The sequence below is a fragment of the Pituophis catenifer genome, unplaced genomic scaffold, assembly GCF_029215685.1.
Source record: "Pituophis catenifer annectens isolate HBS135680 unplaced genomic scaffold, rPitCat1.0.hap2 SCAF_2, whole genome shotgun sequence".
NCBI lineage: Eukaryota > Metazoa > Chordata > Lepidosauria > Squamata > Colubridae > Pituophis > Pituophis catenifer.
The window spans coordinates 200,101,762-200,128,355 of NW_027256882.1; the positions used below are offsets into that span (position 1 = coordinate 200,101,762).

Below are 26,594 nucleotides of genomic sequence, written 5' to 3' on the forward strand. Positions count from 1 at the left end.
TTTGCAATGAACTTTGGAGCTCCTTATAATGGTGCAATCTAAAAAAAGGAGAGGGTAACCAACTCTGGAAAATCCCATTAAATAGTCATTTTGGAAAATAGATTAAGACAGAGAAAATGGCTATGTTCATCTGTCATTTCTTTGAAAATTAAATTCTACTGGGATTTTATTATTTTTTTATAAAATTCAGAGCAAACAGTAATCTGATTCAGGCTAAATTCAAATTTCAACCTAAATTCAGATTTTACTCCCTATAAATTCAGGCTATCCCATGATAACCTAGCAGCTACCCTTTATCAGCCTTCCTAAAGTGCATTTCACAGATTATGTTATACTTTCTAGCTATCCAAAGCATGAGCAAGTAACTTCAGTGTGAGACATGCTGTGTGCATTTTCAGTATGCATGTACACCAAGCGTTTTCAACCTAGCAGATTTCTTAAAAGACAAGTAGATCCACTGCAGAAGGAACTAAGAGAAGAGAGATATTGCCCACCCTAATGCTTTTTTTCCCCTCTTGCTTTGTAAATTCAGCTGCAGGCTGAACCTCAGGAATTTGTCTCCACCTGACTTGCATGTGAGAACCGCTCTGGTGGGAAGGAATCTAAAGCCATCATCATGGAATTTGTAATGAAACAAGCTTTAGGAGGTAAGAACTAAATTGTGCTATTGGGTAATTGTTTAATGGGTAGAAGGAATTGTAAACCATCAACATGGAATGTATAACAAAAGCCCAGTTGATATGGTGGGTGCTGTTGCGCATGACCTGAATTCATGACTTTTCCTCTGCAGTGAAGTTTTCATTGCGAACAATGCAGATTTCCTATTGACAGCTTTGGTGAAAAGAACCTTGGTCTGCATCACTGAGCTACTAAATGGAATATACAAATAATTTACATTCCCCCCTTTTACATTCCCCTCTCCCAATACGTTGTGTACACCTTAAGCATCCCATAGATCGTTTGTTTTAGATGAAGCATTATTACATTATTGAATTTTCAGTCCAGTAGGAGGCAGGAGTGAGAACTGTTTCAGGTCTATGGTGGTTTCTGAATGATCTGTCCTGAATGCAGAAATATATATTTCTTCTACAATGGGTTCACCAGTGATTCCTCCTAATGAATCGAATAACTGTCCAATTTATTATAGGAGAGGAAAAATTTGCAGGATAAGATTGAATACGTTTAAGTAAGTTAAACTGTCATTGCTTTCATTCAAGGGATGGGATATCAACAAACCACATTTTACAAAGAATTAAAGGCTTTGACACATGTTTTTAGCTCATTCAACCAGCTCAAAATTTCTCCAGATTCTTAAGGAAAATTCATATCAATCAAACTACTTTCAACTTATTTGCTAGTTGCAATATGTCACCAGGAATTTTGATAACCGGGATATATATGGACATGGAACGTTGCGATAAGAAATCCAGTGCAGCTTGTTCATGAGCGTAGTTCTCGTGAACTGTTTTGGCCACTGTCTAATCTTTTGATGGTTGTCCTATTATATCTGTGGCCATGGGGGAAAAAAAGGAATGTTTCCAGGGACTGAATAAGAAAGTAGAGTTGAGAAACCTGCTGGATGACATTGCTATTCTGAACGTCTTTATGGTGGACTCATTCTCCTTCACTTCATCCAGTACATTATAGAGCATATCTTAAAATGCTCTTTCATTGATCGGCATTTCCAAATCCTATTAAGCCTTGAGTTGAAAGACGCAGACCGTTATTCAGATAGTTTGCAAGTCATGTTGGCTTTGATTTTTGTTCCACCTCAAGATTTATCCCGTTAGTGATAGGATTGTTGTTTATATTATGCTGTGTGGATACAATTTGCAATATAAACACATTAATAAGCTATTTACTTCATCAGCCTGATTTCTATTCAATTTAATTCTGCCTTACATACGAGGAAAATAAGCACTTTTAAAAATTATTTTGCAAATGAACAAAATGAAGAGCAAGCTCCTCGAAATACAAGAAAACAATATTTATTTTCCATTTTGTTTGACTGCGGTTCTATCTCTGATTAGGTGCAGAAATCTCATTTCATTTGAATTCCTTTTTTAAAGGACTTCATTCTTGGAAGTACATAACATGATTCAGCTTTTTTATGGGTAGAGATGCATCCATAGGGAAGGGCTGACAAAGGACCCAGGAAGCTCTTTTCCCTGCATGGCTCCCCTTCAGTGTAAATACTTCATTGAATTTGGTCATTGCAGAGATAAGTAGGCATACCAGAAATCAGTTTCCTGTTTGGTGGCTTGGCCTGAGAATTAGCAAGGAAGTAAGGAAGTGGATTCCATTAAACCTTATTCTTTTTTCTGGAAAATGCCCATCAGGCCCATAAATGTCGAGGGTTATTTTCACTGCTGAAATTTCAAGTGCGCCTATTGAGAAGATTGCTTAGATTAAAAAAAAAAAAACATGGGATGAACCTCCAAATAAAAAAATGTTTCTGATGTGGATTTTCACACTCCTAATTGTAGATCTGTTTAGACCATGAATGGAGCCTCCTGCTCCATAGAACCCCAAATATAAGAATTTTGACAGATGACTCTCCATTTTTGAACACTTGCAGTGAAAGAGAGTCTACCTCTTCTTAGGAAACTCTTGCTCTTACATGAGGGTTTTATTTCTTGACATTCAAGAAAAAAAAAGTCCTAGAATGAGAAATCATTAATTGTGGTTATGCAATCTGAGATGATAAAGATGAGTCCAAGTTCTTCCTCTGGGCATCAAATGAAACAAACAAAATGTTAAAAAGTTTTGATATTTGTGTAGTTGCTTACCAAGCACCTCTTAATTATATTAAAGTAACCAAAATAGCTTTACAATCTCCAAGGCATATCACAGCTTTTGAGCACCCATAATGTTTGGAAATTGAAAGCTGAAAATTTTGACATGCCCTATCAACAACATTTGAAACTTGAAGAACATAAACACACATTCAATGGGCAAGAAAGGAAAACTACATTGGAAATTATACAACGTCTCTAAGTAGGAGTGCCAACCTAAAAGAGAATAGGATAATACTGGAATAGTAGAGATGGGGAACTTATGTCCTCAAGGTGTGTCACTTAACTACATCTCCTAGCATTTCTAATTAATACTGGTTGGGATTTCTGGGAACTATAATTCAATCTCCCCTGAAGCAGCACAGATCTCTTACACTTTCTTAAGAAAGCTTGGATAAAGTAATTCTGCTTGAAAAGAGGCCTGTTCCAGAAACTGAATTTAGTTTGAAAAAAATTCAGTATAATAATTCTGTCAGAATTTCGCATGGCCAATAGTATCTGATGTGGATGGGATGAGACTGATAAGAAGGGATGAGGATGGCAAAAGCAATGTCAAGGCACTGCTCCTTTTATACATGGATTGTGACATTGTACTCACATACAAAAGGGATGGAGCTTGTTGTGTTTTTAAATACGTAGTTTAAAATCTATAGTATTGTTTTCATCAAGGTTGACTCAGCTTTCCATTCTTCTGAGGTGGGTAAAATGAGGACTCAGATTGTTGTTGGGGGCAATATGCTGATTCTGTAAACCGCTTAGAGAGGGCTGAGAAGCACTGTGAAGCAGTATATAAGTCTAAGTGCTAAATGCTATTGCTATCATTGTGACAAAAGCAGCAAATTGCTGAAGATATTCATAGCATGTCCTTCTTAATATGTTGTGCCTTGATTTTATTATTTCGTATCTAGAAATTTATAGCCATTGGTGCTGGAGATTGCTTTTAAAATTATTCATTATTTCTTTTTTCGTAACATTTTCTTCTCTACATTTTTCTGAAACAATTAGGGGTTTTGCAGGGTTTTTTTTAGTCTTTTTTGTCTTCTTGTGAATTTCTTCTGTGGCTAACAACCTTGCTTGGATTTCACTAGGAACATCGGATCGTAGGAGAGATTTCATTTGTATATATTGGATTGAATTAATTAGTTACAGTATACTTGGAGTAACCCTTCTGAGTTCAATAAAACATGAAATAAATATGTTCTAATCATGATTGAATCCAACTCATGACCTTATCCTGAAGCCAATGACATAATTTATGGATCTATATTTGATAGTTTATGAAATATACTAGCTTACAATATACATGTGATTTATCTGTATCTGGTTGATATTGGTGTTAGATTTTCCCATATCATTCCAGTCAATCATTTTTTTAAAAAAATATGAATCATCTACATTTATTTTATGAATTTTTCCTAAAGATTAAAAAATTGATACAGTTTCCCCCCAAAATGTGCATTTTAAGCAATGCATTTATCTATCACAGATGCTTTTCTATCACATTAATTCTCAATACATATCTCCTTTTTGCTACATCTATCTAAATAATTTTTATGGTGATAATTTTTTGACTAGAAAGTGACACTGCTGAAAACTCTACTTCACTTGTCTCTGTGTCACAATACCATCTATTTTGGCATTACGTGCATTATACCTTGATTTTTTTCAATCCTTAATATAAAGGAATGGGGAGGAATGGGGTAGGTTGAGGATAGGGAGGGAGAAGCAATAGATATCAAGTTTCTATCATCTTAACTCAAATCAAATTGCCACCTATTTTAAATATAGAAATGTGGACTACTTCAAAATCATACTGCTTGTAGACATGCACAATCAATGGTTAGAAATATACACATGTACTATATTTAATTTTGTTAATTTTGTAGTACAAAAACTCATTAGGAATCAGCATGAGAACTGCTCACTGCATCAATTTAAAAACATCTATTGGGAAACCAGTAATGTTTTGACTAAGGTAATACATGCATTATTTAAAATTATACATTGTAATATGTTTAGATTTCATTTCTCCTAGATTGTCCCTTTTCAAAAATATCTGTTATATTATATTAAAGGGAGGAAATACAAGTTGTTATAACAGTTTCCTGTTTTCTAATTTGGTGCCTTAACCTCTACGCCAAACTGGCTCTCAGAAAATGCTTCAAAATATGCTTTCTACAAATTTAGCCTGCAAATATTCTGCAATTGGTGAAATAAATCAGGGAATCAATATAAAGGACAGAGAGGCAATGTTCACCACACAGGCTGGAAATGCTTTGTGAGTAAAAGTGCATTTTCCCTCTTTGGATCAGGCTGAGGTTATAATAACAGGGTTGGCTTCCATTGATTTGTTTGGCAATTTTAAATAAGCTAATTTTAAAGGAGTTGGACTTGGTCGCTGCACAAACACATTAATATAAAACAAAGCAAATTAAATCTACCAAGTCCTTTGATGTGCGTTTCAGAATGTGATTTTGTCATTACCTAGAAACAATAGCAAGCCTGCTTATGAGCTTGACTTTATTCAGAATTGCCAGACAGTTAGAATTCCAGAATTTATTTGCAGCAATATTGACATTGGAACAATGTCATCCAAGTAGTTGCTATTTAAATTCAGAGCAATGCAAGCTGGAGGAGGAGGAGGAGGAGAAGGGAGGAGGAGGAGGAGGAGGAGGGGGGAGGAAGAGGAGGAGGAGGAGGAGGAGGGGGGGAGGAAGAGGAGGAGGAGGAGGAGGAGGAGGAGGAGGAGGAGGAGGAGGATCTTTTAGTCAGGAAAGTTTATAAAGTTGACTGAGTAGGAATGATGAAAACTGGAGAAAATATAGAGGCTCAATTCAAGACATTTTTGTCTCTGAAGTGAGCCATTTAGCTGCTATTTCTCTCTTATAGCACAAAAATATAATTCTAATATAAATTAAATGTTAGGCAATCAGGTACTCTTTGATGGCACTGTAAGGCCAGAGTTGGGAATAAATTGTGTTGCATTAAGTGGAGCTTATTTGTGAATAGGTATTTATATTGTACTGTAAATTTGATGCTTGAGGCTACTATAATTACAGAGCACATCCGCTACCAAGGGGCATTAGGAATACAGCTGGCTGGAGAGATAGATAAGTGGCAACTAAAAACATGCCATGTTCTCTGATGTATGCACACTGCACACTCAATGGCATGAAATCATCCCATAAGGTAGTATCAGCTCGGCACAAGAAACTAAAGGGGCAGAAGATAGCAACAGGAGGAATTGAATGTGGACCATCCTAATTGATCCTAGAGTTTCTGGTAACATGAATTTTAAGTCAATCAGGTAGAATATACTCTCTGCATTACTTTTCTCTCTTGGTGCATTTGTGTTTGTACTTTGTAATGATGTAATGTATTCAATGTATAAATAAAGAAAAAGTGGCATATGCATTTCTGAATGGATCTAATTTCTGGATTATGGAATTATATTGTACTTTTCTCTGAAAGCCATAGGATAGGGTAGCAAAGTAAGAGGTAGAGGTTTGAGATGGTCTGCACTCTGCACAACATAGGGACACTGTTGTCTTGACAGTTTTGAAACACCAGTTTGCCTAGAGATCTGTTTTCACCCATAAGAGAAATTTGCTGATAAGACATTCTTTACATCAGCCAATTAAAGAAACAAAAAGCACAAGGTCTTTTCAAGGTCTTCATACTTATATTTATGTTTATATTTATGATGCATTTATGGAGCAAACCTTCTGTCAAAGAAGGTTTTGAGTTTTGCCCCTAACTCTGTTTTCTTTTATAGACTAATTTTATTTCACTTCTGATTGAAAAAGAGAAGCTGAAACTTTAACATTTCACCTAATTTTTAATGGCTGGACTTAGTCCACTTTGCACATCAGTCTTTCATTAACTATTTTGTGACACTGATTTTAAATGGTTCATGATGTTTATTGTAAGTCAGATGAAAACAGGTTTGTATAAATAGATAACATGGCCATGTTGCTTTTTTGGACCTCTTTTTTTAGCACATAACTTTCAATGTTTTGCCCCCCCCCCACTTCTTCATGAATGTTCATTGTTTGAGCTTATTCATTGTGAGCAAATACAATACTTGAAATCCCTGCTAGATGGCAGGATAAACCACTTTGGAAGCTTGGAGTATCTGAACTTCTAATCAAATCAGGCAGAGAAATAGATGCTGTTTTCTTGAAAAGGTTTCTTCTTAAAGCACTTGTTACTAAGATTTTTCACTCAGGTCAGACACACCAAGTATAAATTGAAAAGGGAGGTCGAAATTATTGTAACCTGATGAGCTCCTTGTTCTATAATTCATTCCTTTCACTAGATCATCTTTTTAACGGTATGAGGGGGGTTTGGGTTGCTTCTAGGACCCATAGTTGATATGATTGCATAGGTGTTGGTAGCCCCTATACAAGACGTCTTTAAAATTTACTTTTTCTTTACTTTTTCTTTCCTCCCCCCTTTATGTAATACTTTACTGTATTGTAGAAAGGTGACTCAAAAATTCACATGTAATTCTTTTTTTAAAAAAATCAACGGAAGGTTGAACAGACACCATTATTGTTAATTAATGCAGTCACTGGAATTAAAAATGAAGAAATGAAAACTTCATATAAATTGACTGTTCATTGTGAGCCAAAGCCAGGTGCTTCGAGGAGCAATTTCATCCTTACCTAATTCTTTCTTACTTTATTTAAATAGGCTTTTTTTCTTCACTGTGCAATTGCATTTTTTTAAAAAAAACCCACAATTCTTTATTGTTTTAATTTAAAAGCAGTGTGTTACCTTTGAACTCAAACCTGGTTGAATAGAAAGGAAATGCAAATGAAGCAGAAATACCTGCTTGCTGAAGTTGATTAGTTCTGAAATTTTTCTACTTTGTTTGCATTTCCTTACTCTCCAGCCAGATTTGTGTTTAAAGGTAGCGCTCTGCTCTTAAATTAAAACAATAAAGAAAAAAATAGGGTCGCACAATGAAGAAGGAAAGACAATTAAACCAAGTAAGAAAGAAATAGCCAAAGCTATCTCTATTTTGGTTGTTTTCTTAAACAGATACGCTAAAGTAATCAATGTAACATGTGAATTCAGGATTGAAATGATTGCAGTGACATCAGAGGTGGGTTTCAGCAGGTTCTGGAGAACCGGTAGCAAAAATTTTGAGTAGTTCGGAGAACCGGTAAATACCACCTCTGACTGGCTCCACCCATCTATTCTCTGCCTCTCAAGTCCCAGCTGATCGGGAAGAAACGGGGATTTTGCAGTAACCTTCCTCTGGAGTGGGGTGGGAATGGAGATTTACAGTATCCTTCCCCTGCCATGCCCACCAAGCCACGCCCACCAAACCACATCCACAGAACCGGTAGTAAAAAAATTTGAAACCCACCACTGAGTGACATGTGTATCAAATGGGTATGAACATTGTTTTTGGAGCTTCTTTACTTGCTCCAGTTTCTCTTTCAATCCAGACTGTTATTTGCCTCCTTGAATAACCTGCCACCTCACCTTGGTGCTCTGATAGAAACTTTGGCTACCTTATGTGGTTAAGAAGAGCAGAGCTGCTATGACATATGCCTCATCAGCCTTGCCAGCTAGAATTGTTACTCTAATAATTTTATTTACTTTAAGAGCTGTGTTGGCACAGTGGTTAGAATTCAGTATTGCAGGCAAATTCTGCTGATTACTAGCAGTTTGATTCTGACCAGCTCAAGGTTGACTTAGCCTTCCATCCTTCCAAGGTGGGTAAAATGAGGACCCAGATTGTTGGGGGTGGCAATATACTGACTGTAAACTGCTTAGAGAGGGCTATAAAGCACCATGAAGCAGTTTATGAACGCTATTGCTATTTAATTTTCTGAGTGTCAGTCCTTGTGCCGCCAATTCCTAGCGCATCTAAACTGCAAGGGATATTCAGAAAGACATGTGTTTGGAAGGAAAATCTAATAAGAGGTCTTTAAAAATCCACCCTGAGTCACCTTGTAGGGGAGATGGGAAGCATAAAATTTAATAAATAAAACAGCCCTGTGAGTACAGAAATTTGAGTGGCTGGGAGGAGGGAAATAATGGATTGAATTGGGAATAGAGTTATGTATCCTCTTAGTGTCAGGCAGAAAATTCAGGTCCAATTAAACTGATTTTTTGCAATACCTGCCTATGGACAGGAATATTCTCAACTAATAGTTAACACTTGGTAGGAATTAGTTAAAGAGTAAACAAAATTCAAGAGGGATTGGACATAGCTTGTTTGTGGCTATGTAGGGATTCTAGGCTGATATCTCTTTTAACTCTGCCTCCAGATTCTACCACTCCTTCCTTTACACTTAGTGAAGGTGGCTGTTTCCTTGAAGAGGAGAATTTGATAGAGATATATACACACATATTCACGTTTTGTAGATCCAATTTGTAAAGCAGACAATTGTCTTTTCTATCTAGAACTCAACTGTACATGCCGCGCACACACACACACAAAATTATCACCCATATGATCCCATCTGTAAAATTATACTGCTTCAATGAAACAGGTTTACTTAGCAGAAAAGGAAGTCTTGACTGAAGTAATTGCAAGGGATGGACTATGATGTTCTACACCCATTGATATATTGAATGTAAGCAAATGACTGGTTTCAGATGGTCTCCATTCAATTTCATCAGTGAATTTCATTTTTCTTTCTTTGAGCAGAAATCTGTATCCCCTCCATAGGACTAGACTGGAAAAAAAGAAAATATAATTGTCTAAAAATAGTCAGTATTATAACTGACTTAAAGAGATAAAGAAAATTAGAGCTCCATGTATGTATAGATGAATTGAAGGAAGCATTATTAAAGCTAAAATTATCGCGCGTGTTTGACAAATTTTCCTGGAAAGAAAAGATTGTGGTCTCACTGTCTCACTAAGCTTTAGAAATTTTTTTGAGAATGTCACTGAATGTATGGATTCAAATTTGCCTTATTTTCTAAACTTTCAAAGTGTCTTCTTGGCATGGCTTTTCCAAAAATAAACTGGGCAAAATTAGCAATTGTGCCACAAGTAGGGAATTCTGTTTTGGATTGATATGTGGTTAAATGAAAGAAAACAGAGGTTGGAATAAATTGACACATTGACAAATAAAAAACAGCAGGAGCCCTGAAAGATTTATATGGGAACAAACACTTTTAATATATTCTGAAATCAGCATTTGAAAAGGGCAGGTTACTTTTAAAATGGAAATGCACTTCTGCTTTTCCACTTTTTAAAAAAATGCAAAGTTATATATGTACAGGAAGAAAAAAAAATACACCTGATAATTTGTAAATATTGTCTTGCCCATATTTCTGATCAAAATCCAGCTCGGTATGTGGTTTTTTCTGCTGTTTGTATTTCCTCCTAAAATGTGATATATTTTTTTTGTATATATTCACTAGTGAGTTTAAACAATTAGGCATATGATCCTGCACTGCCCCTGTATGGAAAAATTTGGAGAATCTGCAAAACTCAAATTAAAGGGAAAGGAATACTGAAACTGGAAGAAGAATATGTTACATTATGTATTTTCAGGGTGACCTTAGTATGAAAAAATAGACAGATTTTTATCTAGTATGATTACTCTTTAATAGCATATCTTCATGCCACCTAAAGGGAATAATTATTCTTAAATCAACTGAGAGATATTTGCCCTGGCTAATTGTTCTACGGTATTTTCTTTTAAATGCATTTGTGCCAACCTTTCTGCTCTTTGACTGTAACTGCAACTAAGCTAGACCTTTTATTCAGCAGATCAAAAATTGATTTTCTTTTAAGGAGTCTGGCATCGGAATCCAGAAATCTAAGTAGGAAATCTGAATAAGATCAGATTACTTTAAAATGCTAAAAAAGGGGGAAAAAAACAAGCAAACAAACATGTAAACATTTCCCGCAAGGAATTCCAACAAAGTTGAGCTTGGGCAAGAGCTGAGCTGATCATTCTCATCAAGCTTGTTGACCATATAAATTTTGAGAAATTCATTGTTGCTGCAGGACAAATATAATTAATACATTAACTTTGGATAAGGTAAATCTAGAGTCTCAGGATGCTGAGATCACCCTGCAACATATTGAGTATCCCAGTTTGCTAAACTCTGCAATGATGCAAAATTGACTGATTGTTAGATCCTTTGGTTGATGAGATAGAATTCTTATAGTTTATGACTATTCCAATCCTGTAACTTCCAATTCTAGTCTGCTCAATCGTGGATCAGTCTTTTGAACAGAACTAGGAGCATTTCTGGCAGACAGTTCTCCATACTTTAGGTCAGTAATTTTCCTGATCAAATCCAAAGTAATATTTTTAACAGTTTACCTTGCACTGAAGAGCTATCAGCTATCATACTAAAAAGCAGAGACATCAGCCTGCTAACAAAAGTGCGTATAGTCAAGGCTATGGTGTTCCCAGTTGCAATGTATGTACCAAGTGAAAGCTGGACCAAAAGAAAAGCTGAGCACCAAAGAATTGAGGCCTTTGAACCATGGTGCTGGAGAAGATTCCTGCAATTCCTTTGGACTGCAAGACGATCAAACCGGTCAGACTTAGAGGAGATCAACCCTGACAGCTCTTTAGAAAGCCAAATCCAGTAGTGTGTTCCACTTACCTTCTCTACCGGTTCAGAACTGTGAGTGTGCATGTGCTCGCTTTGCTCACATGCAGCATTTCTGCACATGCGCAGAGCATCCGTGGTGATGTCTGGGTGGGCGGGCGGAGCCTCCTGCTACCGCCACTGGTACAACCGGTAGAATCTCAGCACTGGCCAGATCCTGAAGATGAAACTCAAATACTTTGGCCACCTAATGAGAAGGAAGGACTCATTGGAGAAGAGCCTAATGCTGGGAAAGATTGAGGGCAAAAGAAGAACGGGACGACAGAGAATGAGGTGGCTGGATGGAGTCACTGAAGCAACAGACGGGAGCTTAAATGGAGTCCAGAGGATGGTAGAGGACAGGAAGGCCTGGAGGAACGTCATCCATGGGGTCGCGATGGGTTTGGACACGACTTTGCAACTAACAACAACAATGAAAAGCTATCACTTCCCATCACTGTCACCTTTTCCTCTTGAATAGACATCAATCTCACAACTATGAGTCTGCCTTTCTTTGTCTTCAATGGCAAGATTGTTTATGCCCTCCCACCATATTGCCTTTAGCTATTACTATTTCCATGTTCACTCCAAGCCTCTTTTCTAATTCCTCATTCTTCCAGTTTTCTTACACATCTGTTAACAGCCAACCACAAGCAACATGCATTCAGACCCCTCCATTCCCCTTCTCCTGGTCTCTGCACAAATATGCAAGAAATAAAAATAGAAGGATGGCTTCCAACTCATGGGAAGTCTTAATTCTATCTTTATCTTGACTCTGGAAACCATGCTTCAAGAATTTATTGCAAATTAATAGTTTTCAAATGAGAAGGGAGCAAAAAAAAGAGAGAACCTTTTTCATGGATGGTCCCTCAAGTCAACTGATGTAAAAGATTCAAGAGATTATATACTGAAAGCAAAGAACCAGGTCTGGGGTCATCATGAAATGATTCTGGTGATACTTTAAGAAGTGTTTCTAGCTTGTCAACTCCTGAATGCTTACGGAACAATATTTCAATGAATATATTGTTGACTATTCGCTCTGGGAGGAAGGTCTCAGTTGATCAATGTGATCATGCTATATTAGGCCACTTTCACACTAAATTTGGTGCAATACGGGTCTCGTATTTTAGTAGAGGGAACGGCATTGGATCTGGCTTCATAATTTCTTTCAAAAAGCTGCTCATGTAACATACAAGAGTAGAGAGTAAGAGCTGATACAGCAGTGTCTCAGACATGTTTCTTTAAGTCCCCAGGAGGCAGTTGGCTTTTAAAGGAACACAGCAGGATTGAATTCCTGGAGATAATTGGAGGGAATAGCGATGGCTTGAATAAGATTATTTCTATAAAATCTTTCAAGTCCTTTGAAATAAATGCCGACTTGTTGTCTGAGTCAGGTCAGACAACCAATGTATTGCAAATAATTGGTGTTGTGCTGTTGTTGAAGACATTTGTGAAGATGCTAAAACTACTTACACCTATTTTTAATAAGACTATACAATTAGGAAGTTCTTTCCTGAAATGGCCTTTCAACATCAATATGGAGTCTTAGGAATGGGAACCTAAGTGCTCTCAGCTCAGGGTATTATGTCATGTATGAGTCAGTTTCTGCCTAACATGTATAATTTCTAGCCAAAATATTTATGTGCTGCATTCAATGCACTTAGAATGATTTGATGTCTCCCCTCTGAAATAACAATATGGTCCTTCTTTTGAAGAGACAGCCTTCATGCAGACATCTATGTCTGTGGGTTTTGAATGGTTTAAATTCTCCTGGTGCTGTAGTTTGTCAGCCAGCCAACCTTTTCACAGTAAGTTTAATATATTTAATAATTCGGGATCCTGAGCAGTTAATTTTATAATTTGATACGCCTGAAGCGAAGGATCTCCAACAAAAAGATGTTCTAAATTAATTGTAGTACAAAACACTATGTTTCTTGTAGGCGAATCCGAGCATCAGTACTGGTTATTGTTTGTCTTGGCATGTAGGCAAGTGTATAATCATAAGCTTTAAACATATAATCATCTCTAGTGCTGCATGTGTAACGATAACATTGATATTTGAAAACATTCCCAAAGAGGCTTACGGTCAACAGGACACAGGTGTGAAACTGCTTGACTCCAACAATAATAGCAAAGACACTTTGTGAGTATAGTTCCATTCAATAGGAGACAGTTTTAGAGTAGTAAGCAATTTGTGTGCTTGTGTAATCTGACAATTTGGGACCAAGCACAGCCCCAACCAAAAGGCAAACAATCAATGGTCAGCAACAAAGTTGTTTGCTTTAAAGATCATAATGTACAATACAAGCACAGCATCAAAAGTCAGTTTCTTAATGTCTATTATAATCATGGAGAAAACACAATGTCCTCAACCAGTATCCTTGAAATATCGACAGAATATATTATGGTTGTTAATGGACATGTCAGGTGCAGAGTCAATTTCCATCTTGCTATCTTCCATCTTTCTATTAGTTAATATCGTTACAAACATTGCTTCATTTTAAGGCTCCTTCTTGTACACATTCTGAATGTGTTGCAGCTACTGATCCCCGTTATCTTCTGAACAGTTAAGTTCATGTGAAACTAAACAATGTGGCTTCTTGGTACCATCTTTGGTTTCGCACTAATGGAGCTTACGTGATATACTTATTTAAAATGGCATTTGTTCCTGCAAAGCTTGCATTTTACCAGTGGTGGGCTGCTACCAGTTCAGACCAGTTTGGGCGAACAGGTAGTTCTGACTCCTCCCACCCACCCCTGCTCCATCCTGTCCTATATTTCCTTCTTTCTGGCTCAGCTGATTCGCGCGGCACAGCTGATTTCTGCACTTCCGCTGTTCTACTCCACTGTTCTACTCCACTGTTCTAAGGGCTGCCTTAGAAGGTAAGCAGCTGAGCTTCAAATTGCTATATTTTGAATGCTGCGCACAAGCACGTTAGGCACACAAGCATGTGAAGCCCACGTCACAGAACCAGTTGTTAAACCAGTTGCAGCCCACCACTGCATTTCACATTCTTGAATCTGAACCATGAGTGAAGATGAGTGCTTACTCCAAAAGCTGAGTGAGAATCAGGATGTCTGCACCTATGTACAGCCAGTATGGATAGCACACTACCCATACTCAGCAGAACTGGTTGCTCTGAATTATAGATCTATTTGGTTGAATTGTTACTTATATTATTTAGTTTGTTGTATATTTGCTATCTTCTTCCATAACATGTAGCGGTGTGGAGCTTCATTTGGGTATGCCCTTGCTTGATTGAGTCATGGCAAATGCCAATTTTGACTTTGACAAAAGCTTCTGTTGGAGTATTTCCTGAAAACCTCCAATTCAAGTTCCTCCAAACTGCAATGTTGTGAATAACTATAAATTTTGAGATAGCTTGTTGAACCCCCTTATGCTATTTAAATCTCTGAACAATGATTAATGGTGCAGGGTAGCTTCAGTAATTTCACAAGTAATAGCCCTTATTATAGGAAAAGTCTGGGCCATGCAGACAATCAAAATGTGAATTCATGTTTGTTCAGGACTATCTTTGAGAGAAAAGCTTCACTGCCTACAAGTCCCAGGAAGTAGGGTAACAAATATCTTCCACTATTCAATGTGTCCAAACCCAGATATTTTGTTTTTTTCTGAGGATTTCCAAACAGAGGTTGCTTACCAAAATATGTTAATATCATATCATCTTCCTCGTTGTCTATCAATAATGCTATTTGATAGTGGAAAGAAGGGAAACAACATATGTGGGCTAAAAGAACAACCACTTGATGGGAGCAAACTGTCAAGCCTTGCTGATAAAACTCTGTCCAATAGAGGTAGTCCTCAACTTACGACCACGATTGAGCCCCAAATTTATGTTGTTCAGTGAGAATTTTGTTCAGTGAGTTTTAACCCATTTTACGACTTTTCTCACTAATGTTTGTTATGTGAATTACTGCAGTTCTTAAATTAGTCACATGGTTGTTAAGTGAATCTGGCTTCCCCATTGACTTTGCTTGTCAGAAGGTCGCAAAAGGGGATCACGTGATCCCAGGACACTGCAACTGTCATAAATGTGAGTCAAGCATCCAAATGTAAATAACATGACCAAGAGGTGGGGTATGCCGCAATGGTCGTAAGTGTGAAAACTGGTCCCAGGTCACTTTTTTCATTGCCGTTGTAACTTCAAAAGGTCACTAAATGAACCGTTGTAAGTCCAGGACTACCTGTATGGCTTTCAAAGTACATGAGCTTCCCTGGACAGAAAATATGGTAAAAACTACACAACAATCCCTTGCATACATAACAGAACACCCAGGCACTTATTCCGCTTTGTCAGGGATTTTTAATCTAAGATGGAATTCAGACATTGAAAAGTTAGAATAATTTTCCATAGTATGTAACATTTCAGAAACACATTCATGCAAAGGTGTCTTTGACAAATATTATTTGGATTACATGATATGAATTGGGGTCAAGACAGAATCACCCAAGCAGCTGTCACAAACTAAGGGAAGACTGAAACTCATATTCTCCTGTTTTCTGGTCTAGTGCCCTAACCACTATATCAAGCTGGATCTCATATTGGCAAGTAGGTATTCATTGGCAAAATACATTGGCAAGAATATACTCCAGGAAGATTTCCCTATCACAAAAAGAACTGTGTTTGGCTGACTTTTTTTTGTTGAGTATGCACTCAAGGCAAACCTGTGTTGTAATTGTGCCACTTGGAGGAATCACCTGAGGCCAAGTTCAAATTCAGTATATTTTTGAATATGGTCACCCATATATTTTTTCCAAACATGCCAAACAGTTTATAAGATGTGGGCAGGGGTGGGCTCCTAGGGGTTCAGTAGGGTTCGGGCGATCCTCTAACCAAGGATCGCCGGGGTTCAGCAAACTCCCAATGCCACCCCTGGCTGGCCACGCCCACCCTGCCCTGCCCCTCCCACCCACCCCGCCCCTCCCAGGAATCTCCACGTGGCCCGTTCATCATTCCAGGTAAGTGCAGGGACCGCACGGCAGGTCCGGGAGGGCGAACAATGGGCCTCCTGGAAGTTCCGGAAGTCCAGAAATGGGCCTGTTTCCAGCCTTCGGAGGGCCTCTGGACCCTGGGGGAAGCAGTTTTCGCCCTCCTGGAGGCTCAAGGAAAGCCTCTGGAGCCTGGGGAGGGTGCCCCGTGGTGCAGGTGACTGACTAGCCCATGCCCACCATGGCCACACCCACCCAACAACGGGGCAGCTAAAGGATCTGAACCCCCCCCCCTTGGATGTGGGTGTCCACACTTGCAGTACTTTGACTGAACCGTGACTTAGTTATAATGTTTTCAATGGAGAAAGGTATGAAAAATGAGACAAACACACTTTAGAAACTCGCAACTGTATTTTCATACAAGTGTTCTTTGATTAAATTACCTAACCGATGACATGGAGATGATGCAGAACAACTCATGTAAAAATAAATTACATGAACTCTAAGGAGCCGCAATATTTTTAATCTCAGTTAGAATGGAAATGCGGGCCAAAAGGGAAATTTAACATATATCAGGAGTTCAATATTTTATCTCTTCCCTAACCAGGAAAAAAAAAAATGCTGAAAAGAAGCTAACAGCATTCAGTTTAATCATTCCAAGGTGGTATTTCTTCCTCCATATTAATTGATATTACAGAGAAATGCCGCAGCATTTTGATGAAATCGGTGTTTTGTTCTTCCCTCTGAGAGTTGAAAATGTGATGTGGTCATTTATTTAAAAAGGCAAAATAAAACATTGAGAGCACTGAGAGCAAGAGTAAGCAAACCCTATAGCAACCATCTTCATCCTTCATTTGGTGGCAAGCCCATGAAATATGTTGACGTTAGTTGTCTATTTATCATTCTGATGCATCTGTAAATGAAGTCGATTAACTCACAAATTCAGCAGGAGGGCAGATGACTAACTAGCGAAAGTACATTTTTATGAGGACGCTTTTGGCACAGTTTTTGCCATTAGAAAACAAATAGAGCCTGGGAAGAAAATGAAAAGAAAAAAAAAAGGTATCGGGGAAGTGAAATACAGCACTCTTCATAACAATAGACCTTCCCTGGATTTCCCTGCGGGTTTACCTTGATAAGATTTGGGGTGCATGATGGTGTCCCAAAGTTCTAGTCCAGTGGACCACCCACAGAAGTCTGGTGTATCAAGTCTTTGTGAGTAAACAAAGACTAATCACACTAGAAAAATCTTCTTAACACTGAATTATTTATCAGAGCCTTGAAGGCTTTGCTCTGTATTACATGATTCCCAGAATTTAAATCATGCACCCAAGAAGAAGCAAATGGGCTTGACCCATAATGACCCAGTCCTAAATCCTCCTTCCCCCTCCCCTCCCCCTCCCTTCCTCCTCCTCCCCTTCTTCTTCTTCTTCTTCTTCTTCTTCTTCTTCTTCTTCTTCTTCTTCTTCTTCTTCTTCTTCTTCTTCTTCTTCTTCTTCTTCTTCTTCTTCTTCTTCTTCTTCTTCTTCTTCTTCTTCTTCTTCTTCTTCTTCTTCTTCTTCTTCTTCTTCTTCTTCTTCTTCTTCTTCTTCCTCCTCCTCCTCCTCCTCCTCCTCTTCCTCTTCTTCTTCTTCTTCTTCTTCTTCTTCTTCTTCTTCTTCTTCTTCTTCTTCTTCTTCTTCTTCTTCTTCTTCTTCTTCTTCTTCTTCTTCTTTTGTTCTCCTCCTCCTCCTTCCTCTTCTTCTTCCTGCTTTGTCATTGGCCAAAGAAAGGCCATGTTTCTAGTAGTAGCTGACATATCAGCAGATGGGCTGGGCTCTGTGTCTCTCCATATTCACATAGCATGTTGTTATCTGCTAAGAGTCTCCACTTGAGAATATTTGTGCATATTGAACATATTTGTTTTACATTTAGGCAGTCCAACTCTCAACCTATTCAGGGTCATCCAAGTATAAGGGAGGTCAGATCCGGGGTGAAATCCAAAATTTTTCCCTACTGGTTCTGTGGGTGTGGCTTGGTGGGTGTGGCAGGGGAAGGATATTGCAAAATCTCCATTCCCACCCCACTCTGGGGCCAGCCAGAGGTGGTATTTGCCAGTTCTCCGAACTACTCAAAATTTCTGCTACTAGTTCTCCAAACTGCTCAAAATTTCCGCTACCGGTTCTCCAGAACCTGTTAGAACCTGCTGGATTTCACTCCTGGGTCAGATCCTTCATCCAGATCCTCCTTAATGTTATTGGTTTAAAGTTAAACTTTTGCTCAGTTTAGATTTTTATCTCTTGCTCCAGAACTCCTTAAGGCTACACAAGAGAGTTTTCCTGCTTGTGTAAAACCCAATAGAAAGGAGTGAAGACAAGTTGGAGGATTATATTTTGTGATTAACTAGACCATCCTCAATTCAGAATGACCCTTGTGACTAGACTCTCATTGATTGTTCCAATATTAGCAATCCTTGAGCTCAGATCACTATAGATTGCTCACATTGTGATGAGATCACATTGGTAGGTAGCACAAGTTTATTTAGAGATGTTGAGGAAGGGCAGAGCAGGGGTAGGTCTCCAATTATGAGCACAAAAGAGTTTGGAGAACACTGTGAACCTAATCTGAACAAGTGGTTGTTGAGCTCAAGGAACTAAAATGAACAACAACAACAACAACAAAATAACATTTAATACTAAATCAACTGAACTCAGGCAGAGGGTTGCATCTTGACTTGGGAGGAGACACAAGGATTGTTGTTGCTAAAGGGATGCTCAGGAGGTCAAGTTTTATGCTCGATGAAATGAATTCAATTTATCTGTTCTTAAGCCTAGAATCAGCCCATCTCTATTCTCTAAGAAAACTAGCATTTAAGGATTTGTATACTCTTTGAAGGAAAATGCACACATATGTAGTGTCTCAGTTTTTGTAGAATTATCTGTAGGAACTGCCATGAGAAGACACGAAGGAACACAGGCATTGCGTGTATGGCGCAGTGGTTAGGGTGCAGAACTGCAGGCTACTTCTGCTGATCACTGGCTGCCGGCTGCCAACAGTTTGGCAGATTGAATCTCACCAGGCTCAAGGTTGACTCAGCCTTCCATCCTTCTGAGGTCAGTAAAATGAAGACCCAGATTGTTGGAGCCAATAGGCTGACTCTGTAAACCACTTAGAGAGGGTTATAAGTCTAAGTTATAAGTCTAAGACACACAAGGAATTTGTCTTGGTGCAGACGCTCTCAGTGTACATAAGAAGACAAGATACATTCCTCAAGAATCATAAGGTACAACACTTAATGATAGTCATAGGGTACAAATAAGCAATCAAATCATACTAGGAAACAATCAATATCAATATAAATCGTAAGGATACAAGCAACAAAGTTACAGTCATGCAGTCAAAAGTGGGAGGAGATGGGTGATAGAATTATACATCAACAGCTAGAATTTCACAGAGTAGGGATGCTGGTTATATCAGCAATTATCTATTACTGGCCCAGATTGGATAAAAACAAGCAAAGTGTCTATTAAATCTTGGGAGAAGTGGGGAAAGAAGTACAGAGTATAACAAGGATCTGCATTCTCATGTTGATAGAGGGACATCATCCCACTATTTCATTCATTTCATCCAAATGGATGCCTCCAGAAGTTGTGGGTGCTCTATCGCTGGAGACTTTAAAGAAGAAGTAGGAAAGCCAGTTTGTCTGAAATAGTATAGGGTCTCTCCTGCTTGATCAGGGGTTGGACTAGAAGAATTCCAAGGTCCCTTCCAACTCTCTTATAATGTTATGTGTTAGCCTTTTTGTCTAGCTGTGCATATCAAAGATCTGGATAGATGCAAGCCAGAAAAACTGAAGCAGCACTGGCCCTTTGTTGGGCATACTACCTAATATATCCATATATGTATACAACTTTAATCAAAATATGCTTTTGTTGCAATATGCATTTTTGTCAAATACAGTTTCTGGTGTGAATTTTTGAGTGGAGAATAACAGCCAAGACTAAACACTCTTCTTTGTGTCGGAGTCTGTTAAAGCAAATTACAGCATTTTGATCTCACTGAAATGGTAGCTGGCCTCTCTCTCACTCTCCAAGGATTTTTTCCTAAACAAATCTGCTCCTCTTATCAGCATACTCTGGAGTAAATAAAACACCCCCTCTATAGTTAGCCTGGTCCCAAATGAAAATTCAGTAGGCTGGTTAAGAACAGAGGAATATATCATTTCATCTTCAGCTGTCCAGCTTGGGATGCCCATGGTTAAAAAGGTATATGTTAAATAATTTAAATGGCTACTTGAGTCTGGAGTATTTAATTTCTATTCCCTTCATTAATTGCAATGGGAAAAGGAATTAGCAATATCAGCTCCTGGGACTTGTATCTGAGAAGCTCAGATCCAGGTTAGGATGCAATGGAACCAGCTTCTATCTATTTTCTCACCTTCAGCCTTACAAGTCGTGGTTTTTGCCTATTTTTTTTTCCTTTAAGAAGGTGGATTAAGGGGCAAAAGAAGCATGTTGAGTCTTTTATCCTCACATGACCCAATTCTGACTTCATTATTTTTGTCATGTAGCTCTTCACAGCCTTCAGAGGCTGCGTGCAATATTTGGGATGGCTCAGGAAATTGCAAAAACAATGGGAAACTAGGAATATATATAAAGTGTAGGATAAGAAAGTGACTCATTGGAATCAGGTTGAAAATGCCCATGGTTGGTCATTGATAAAATGGTTGGGTTTACACTCAGTGAAGTATTAATAGCCCAATAGCTTCTGCAAATCACAACTCTTTTCATTGCCCCAATCAAATCCAAGGATGGATTCTGAGTTGCAAGAGTCCATTACAATCTTGTGTAATCAACAAGGTTCCTCTAAAAACAGCCTATGTTTATACTTCTCAATGACTCCACTTAGATTTTCAAAGTTACTTATTTATACAGGTAGTCCTCGACTTACAACAGTTCATTTTAATGACTGTTCAAAGTTGTGGCACTGAAAAATGTGATTTATGACCATTTTTTTTTACATTTCGACAACTCTCAACAACATAGCTAGAAAGGTCATAAAATGGGGCGAACTCACTTAGCAACTGTTCTTCATATATTTTAGCCTTCAACTAAAGGCTAAAAGATTGAAGGAGTGAACATGATTGGATTTCACTGTCTCATCTCTGGACTTGGTCCTGACAATTTCTTTGCACTGTCCCCATAGTTCAGTGGTTGCCATCCATTCCATGGTGCAAAGGAAGGCACATGATTTATATGGAAATGAGAATGCTGCTCACCACTTCTCTCTGATCCAGCTACTCCTGATAAAAATCCAAAATACAATGTGATTTTAGAACAGTCTAGCCATAAACCGTCTTCTCCTCCATATCTATTACATTAAAGGCTAGTTCTTGTAATACAAAAGGGACCTTTGTGAAATGGCAGAAAGTGTGTTCCCTCTGTAAAATAATTAGAAAGAAGCTTCCGAGGTAAAGCTTCTAGGAACCAAAGTCCTAAATTCAAAACATCTCTTTTTTAAAAAGAAGCTTGGCTGGAACTTCATAAAATCTGGCCAGAATTAAGTTTTTAATTAAAGTACCATTCAGAATGATACTTAGAGTCATAATTAGCATCAGCAGATTTAATTCCACAACTTCATGGTAATTGGGGGTTTTTTTCCGCCATTGCCTTAATTATTTTCTTTTCGGTGGAAGAGGGACAGGGCAAACTGATATGAACCTGAAGCAGTAGGTTGGTTTGGCACTTTCATTACCAAATTGAATGTGTCACCAGTATAGAGGATGGAGTCAATCAAATACAGATGTGGTTCCATAACAGTGATGACTGGTGGATTCCAACATCAAGAAAGTGGTACTTGGTCACAATTCACCATTGATAGTCTATCCTTCCCACTTGGGCTTTAGACATCTGGACATTTCTTGGACTTTCAAGGAATGAAGTCATGTCTTTCTTTGGAGAAAAGATAGCTTGACATTTTTTAAATAGAAAGTTAATGGAATATTGCATGGCCCAGCTGCTTTCCTCAGCCTTTCTTAAATGTCAGATTTTACTCTTGATGGCTTATAATTCCGATGAGGCCAGAATGACAACAAGGCAGAAGCCGGAGACCAGTTAAATTTATTAATGTTACATCTGAGCCCAGGGAGCCCATTCTCTTAGAATGTTATTTTTTAACCAATATTCCTGGTTTCTACCTAACATATCTTTTTGGAAGCCATCCATTTGTTTGGGAGGAAAATGTACCGAGTGCTGATATTTCACCAGTATGACTCCTTCCCTCCTTCAGAAGAAGATGCATTTCATTATTAATTGATGCGAATAAGTAATTTACATAAGCTTTTAATGGGCCCATTTGATTCAAGCTTGATGCAACACAATGTTATTATCGGAAGACCTTTGCCTTCCCATAACTAGAATTAGATTTCTATGCCGCAAACAAATTGCTGTCGCTTCTGTTGGTTGTGAAACCTTAGTAAGCTTGTAAGTTGCAAGTCATTTCAAGTATTTTATGTAATTATAGTAACCCATGTTGTGTTATCATGGGTTACTTGGAGGGACTTTCAGGTGGAAGGTTTTCCAGTTCTCCATGGAAATGCTATGGATCTTTGTCTGCACAATCATCTGTTTTTCCATAAGGAAAACATAAGGTTATTTCTCAATCACAAAGCAAAGGAATAATTGATCATGGGGTTGTAATGTCTACAGCCAATAGTAATTTGTCTTATAATTTTGTCCTATAATGCGGACATCTTTCACCTCCAGGGGAACAGAAAGATGCTGATAAAAGGAAAATCACACTTTCAACCAAGGTTGATTGCTTTCATCTATTCTTCCAGTCCTAAGCAGAAGGGGAAGCCCCTTATCACAAGCTGGCTAGGTGGCTCAGTGGTTAAGCTTGTCGATCAGAAAGGTCAGCAGTTCGGCGGTTCGAATCCCTAGTATAGGTCTCTTGCATGAGCGGGGGGTTGGACTAGATGACCTCCAAGGTCCCTTCCAACTCTGTTACTGTTATAAGCTGGGACTGAAGGGTTGGGAAGTGAGGCCAAACCTCCTCCAAGCCTCGTTTCAACCTTCTAGTTTCTTTTGATATTCTTCAGAGATGTTTTGTGCAAAGGAACAAATTATCTTAATCATTTACCTATTTATCTTAATCATTTACTTGGAGGAAAACTGATGGCGATATTTTGAGATCTGACAGGCCCCACCCTTTCAACCTTTTGAAGGCTGTAAAGGCTCTTTCCCCAATCAAAGAAATTCTGTGAGCTTATGTTGAAGGGCTACCTGTAATTAATAATTGTGGGTTTCTCATCCTTTTTTGAGACTGCAGATTTTATGGTATTATGTCATGGTCCTCTTCAGATGAATAGGTGGGGGATTATGAGTTTCTGCCATTGCAATACCATGTTTATATCTTAATATTTATTTCCATCCAAATGTCCATCATTCAGTCATGTGACAAGTAGGACATCAACCTTTCATTCAGCTGAAGGACAATTTAGATTTCTATTCCCAGACCTTCATCTGATGGCATTACTGCTTCATTTGTCCATAAATCAATGAAAGGACAACAAGCAGAACATTCCTCTCGCTGTTCTTGGCTATGTCAGCCATTTTAATCAGTGTAATTAGTCTCAGGGCAGTATACATCACTTTCAATTTTATTTCAGCGAGGAGAAGGAAAAAAATAGTGAGATGCTCAGGGTTTGTTCAGATTTGCCTAATTGCCTAACGAAGTAAGAATGGTGAAGATGCTGGTTTTCACTCCATGGAATAGGACAACTTAGTGCAGCCAACTCACCATGGCCAACTTGCCACTGCCAACTTCCCACCACCAACTTGCAGTGGGACAACTCACTGTGGCCAACTCATCGTAGGACAACTTGCTGCAGGACAATTCAACATTTCAATTTAAGTATTTAAAATAATTTTAAAAATAATTTTAATTTTTGGCATTCACATTTCATTTTTGTCCCTCCTTTTGCATCCTTGGTCATGGTGAGTTGGCCATAGCGAGTTAGCCATGGCAAATTGTCCTAGACCAGTGATGGATAACCTTTTTGCCATCGCGTGACAAAAGTGGGGGGAGTGCGGGGTGATCGCTTGCGTGCGTGCCCACACCCATAATTTTATGTGCCCGCCCCCCATGCATGCACGTGTAAACCCCCCCCCATGCTCCACCCGTTTATGTCATGTGATGGCATGGTGGTGCCGGTAGGTCTGTTTTTCACACTCCCCAGGCTCCAAAGGCTTTCTAGGAGCCTGGGGAGGGTGAAAACAGCCTTCCCCATTCCCCAAGAGGCCCTCTGGAGACTGGAAACAGCCCGTTTGCTGACTTCCGGTGGGCCCAGAAGGCCCGAAAATCAGCTGACCAGCATGCACATACGTGCTGGAACTGAGTTAGAGCAATGGTCGTGTGCCCACCAATATGGCTCTGCATGCCACCTGTGGCACGCGTGCCATAAGTTTGCCATCATGGTCCTAGATCCTTCACTGCATTCTCCACTGCACTCCTTTCTTTCTAGCTTCCCATCTTTCTGTTCAATTATACAGGAATTCTTAGGGATAGGTCTCCTCCTACTGATTTTTTTCCCCCAAATCAGGAACGATCTCTTCCACTCTCCTGAAGCAATAAAATGATTTGACGTACTTCTGAACAAATTCTGTAGCATCTTGAGAACTGCGCTCCAGGAAATAGACAGACAAATACTTCTTTTGTAAGGAAATAAATTGGAGGGGGAGAGATACAGAAGATCAATATTATTGAAAAGCTCTCATTAGCAGGAGTGAAAGTGGAGAAAGAAAGGAAAGCAGTTTGGGTTCAGCTGTGTTTTTCCCTATTATAAATGCTCAAGATTTTTTGATGATTGGAAATCGTGCCGGTTGACTTCGCACACCTCTCTGGCTTAATTTTTTTTATACTGTATTTGCAAAACTAAATTTGCAAAATTTGCCAATAAAGCATCAAGAGAAACATGGTTAGGAGAGAGTCACAACATATTGTATAAAACTGAATAACATGATATGATTATTTGGGCTAAAAATTTTGGATATAATATTAACCTAGAAAATTGGGAGAAAATGTGGAAAGTAAATACTAAGCTGACAATGTCCGTGCCCTACAAAGAAAATACATACAAGATGTTTTATAGGTGGCATCTCCCCCCTGCACGTCTGGCAAGGATGTTCCCCAATACTAATCAGAACTGTTGGAAGTGTAAAACACAGAAGGGGACCTACTACCACATGTGGTGGTCATGCCCAAAGATCAAAAAATTTTGGAAAACAATTCAAAATCAGCTGGAAGAAATCACCACCCAAAAAGTGCCCCTCAGACCGGAAACATACCTATTAGGAATACTGACAAAGGACTATAAAAAAGAGACACAATACTTGATAATACACATCCTGACCGCAGCTAGAATCACTTTCGCACAAATGTGGAAACTGGAGGATACGCCATCAGAGGAAAAAATACTACAAAAAACAATGGAATGTGCGGAAATGGACAAACTTACCAAAGAAATACAGGGAAAAGAAGATTCAGTTTATTACTTAATTTGGCAAAAATGGTACAACTGGTTAGATAAAAAGAACACGAAATAAGGGAATACCACCCAATGATACAAAAATAAGGAAATAAAATGAAATATCGTTGTATAAACATTGATACATGATGAAGGATAAATATACACAGATATATAGATATATAATTACCGAAGTAGCTCTATTTTCAAAGTTCAAGCTGTATGACTTGAACTTTGATTTTACTGTATAGTTAGTTTATGTATAGTTTGTTTAAATGTCTACGTCTGTATATGTATGTTTGTTTATTAAATAAAAATAAAAAAACTGAATAACAAGAGTTATAAATCCATATGTAAAACACCTCCAATTTTTACCCCCACAACCTTAGGAAAGGGCATAAACAAACTGATGGGTGTTACCAAATAGGCAACTCCATCTGAAAGTTTTTATTGAAAGGCAAGAAAACAACAACAACAAAAGTTGCCTTCATTGCTTTTGTCTGCCTACTAGGATGGTGCAGCTAAACATCCAATAAGATATGGGGAAATAGCTGAATAGAGAAAGGAAACCTGCAGAAGAACATTCTTCTATTTTTGTACACTTCCTGATGCTTTCCTGTTGCAGAACTAAGTGGACCTTAAGATCTTAAAGTTGATCTGGAACATTCCATGGCTGATATTATTCATCACTAAGTAATGGCAAAGGTGCTTTGTTTTTCTTCCTGGTATCTTCTTCACTAATTCTTTCCAGTCACCTAGTCCA

General features: G+C 38.4%; 1 protein-coding gene across 1 annotated transcript in view; it reads left to right on the forward strand.

The window, feature by feature from the left end:
* The first annotated feature begins 560 nt into the window (after window positions 1-560).
* The window catches only part of CPLX1 (complexin 1), a 191,162-nt gene continuing 165,128 nt past the window's right edge, over window positions 561-26,594 (forward strand). Inside the window, exon 1 of the mRNA XM_070935438.1 lies at window positions 561-647. Within this exon, the coding sequence (XP_070791539.1) occupies window positions 617-647 (31 nt within the window). The 5' untranslated portion in view covers window positions 561-616. The remainder of the gene's footprint in view (window positions 648-26,594) is intronic.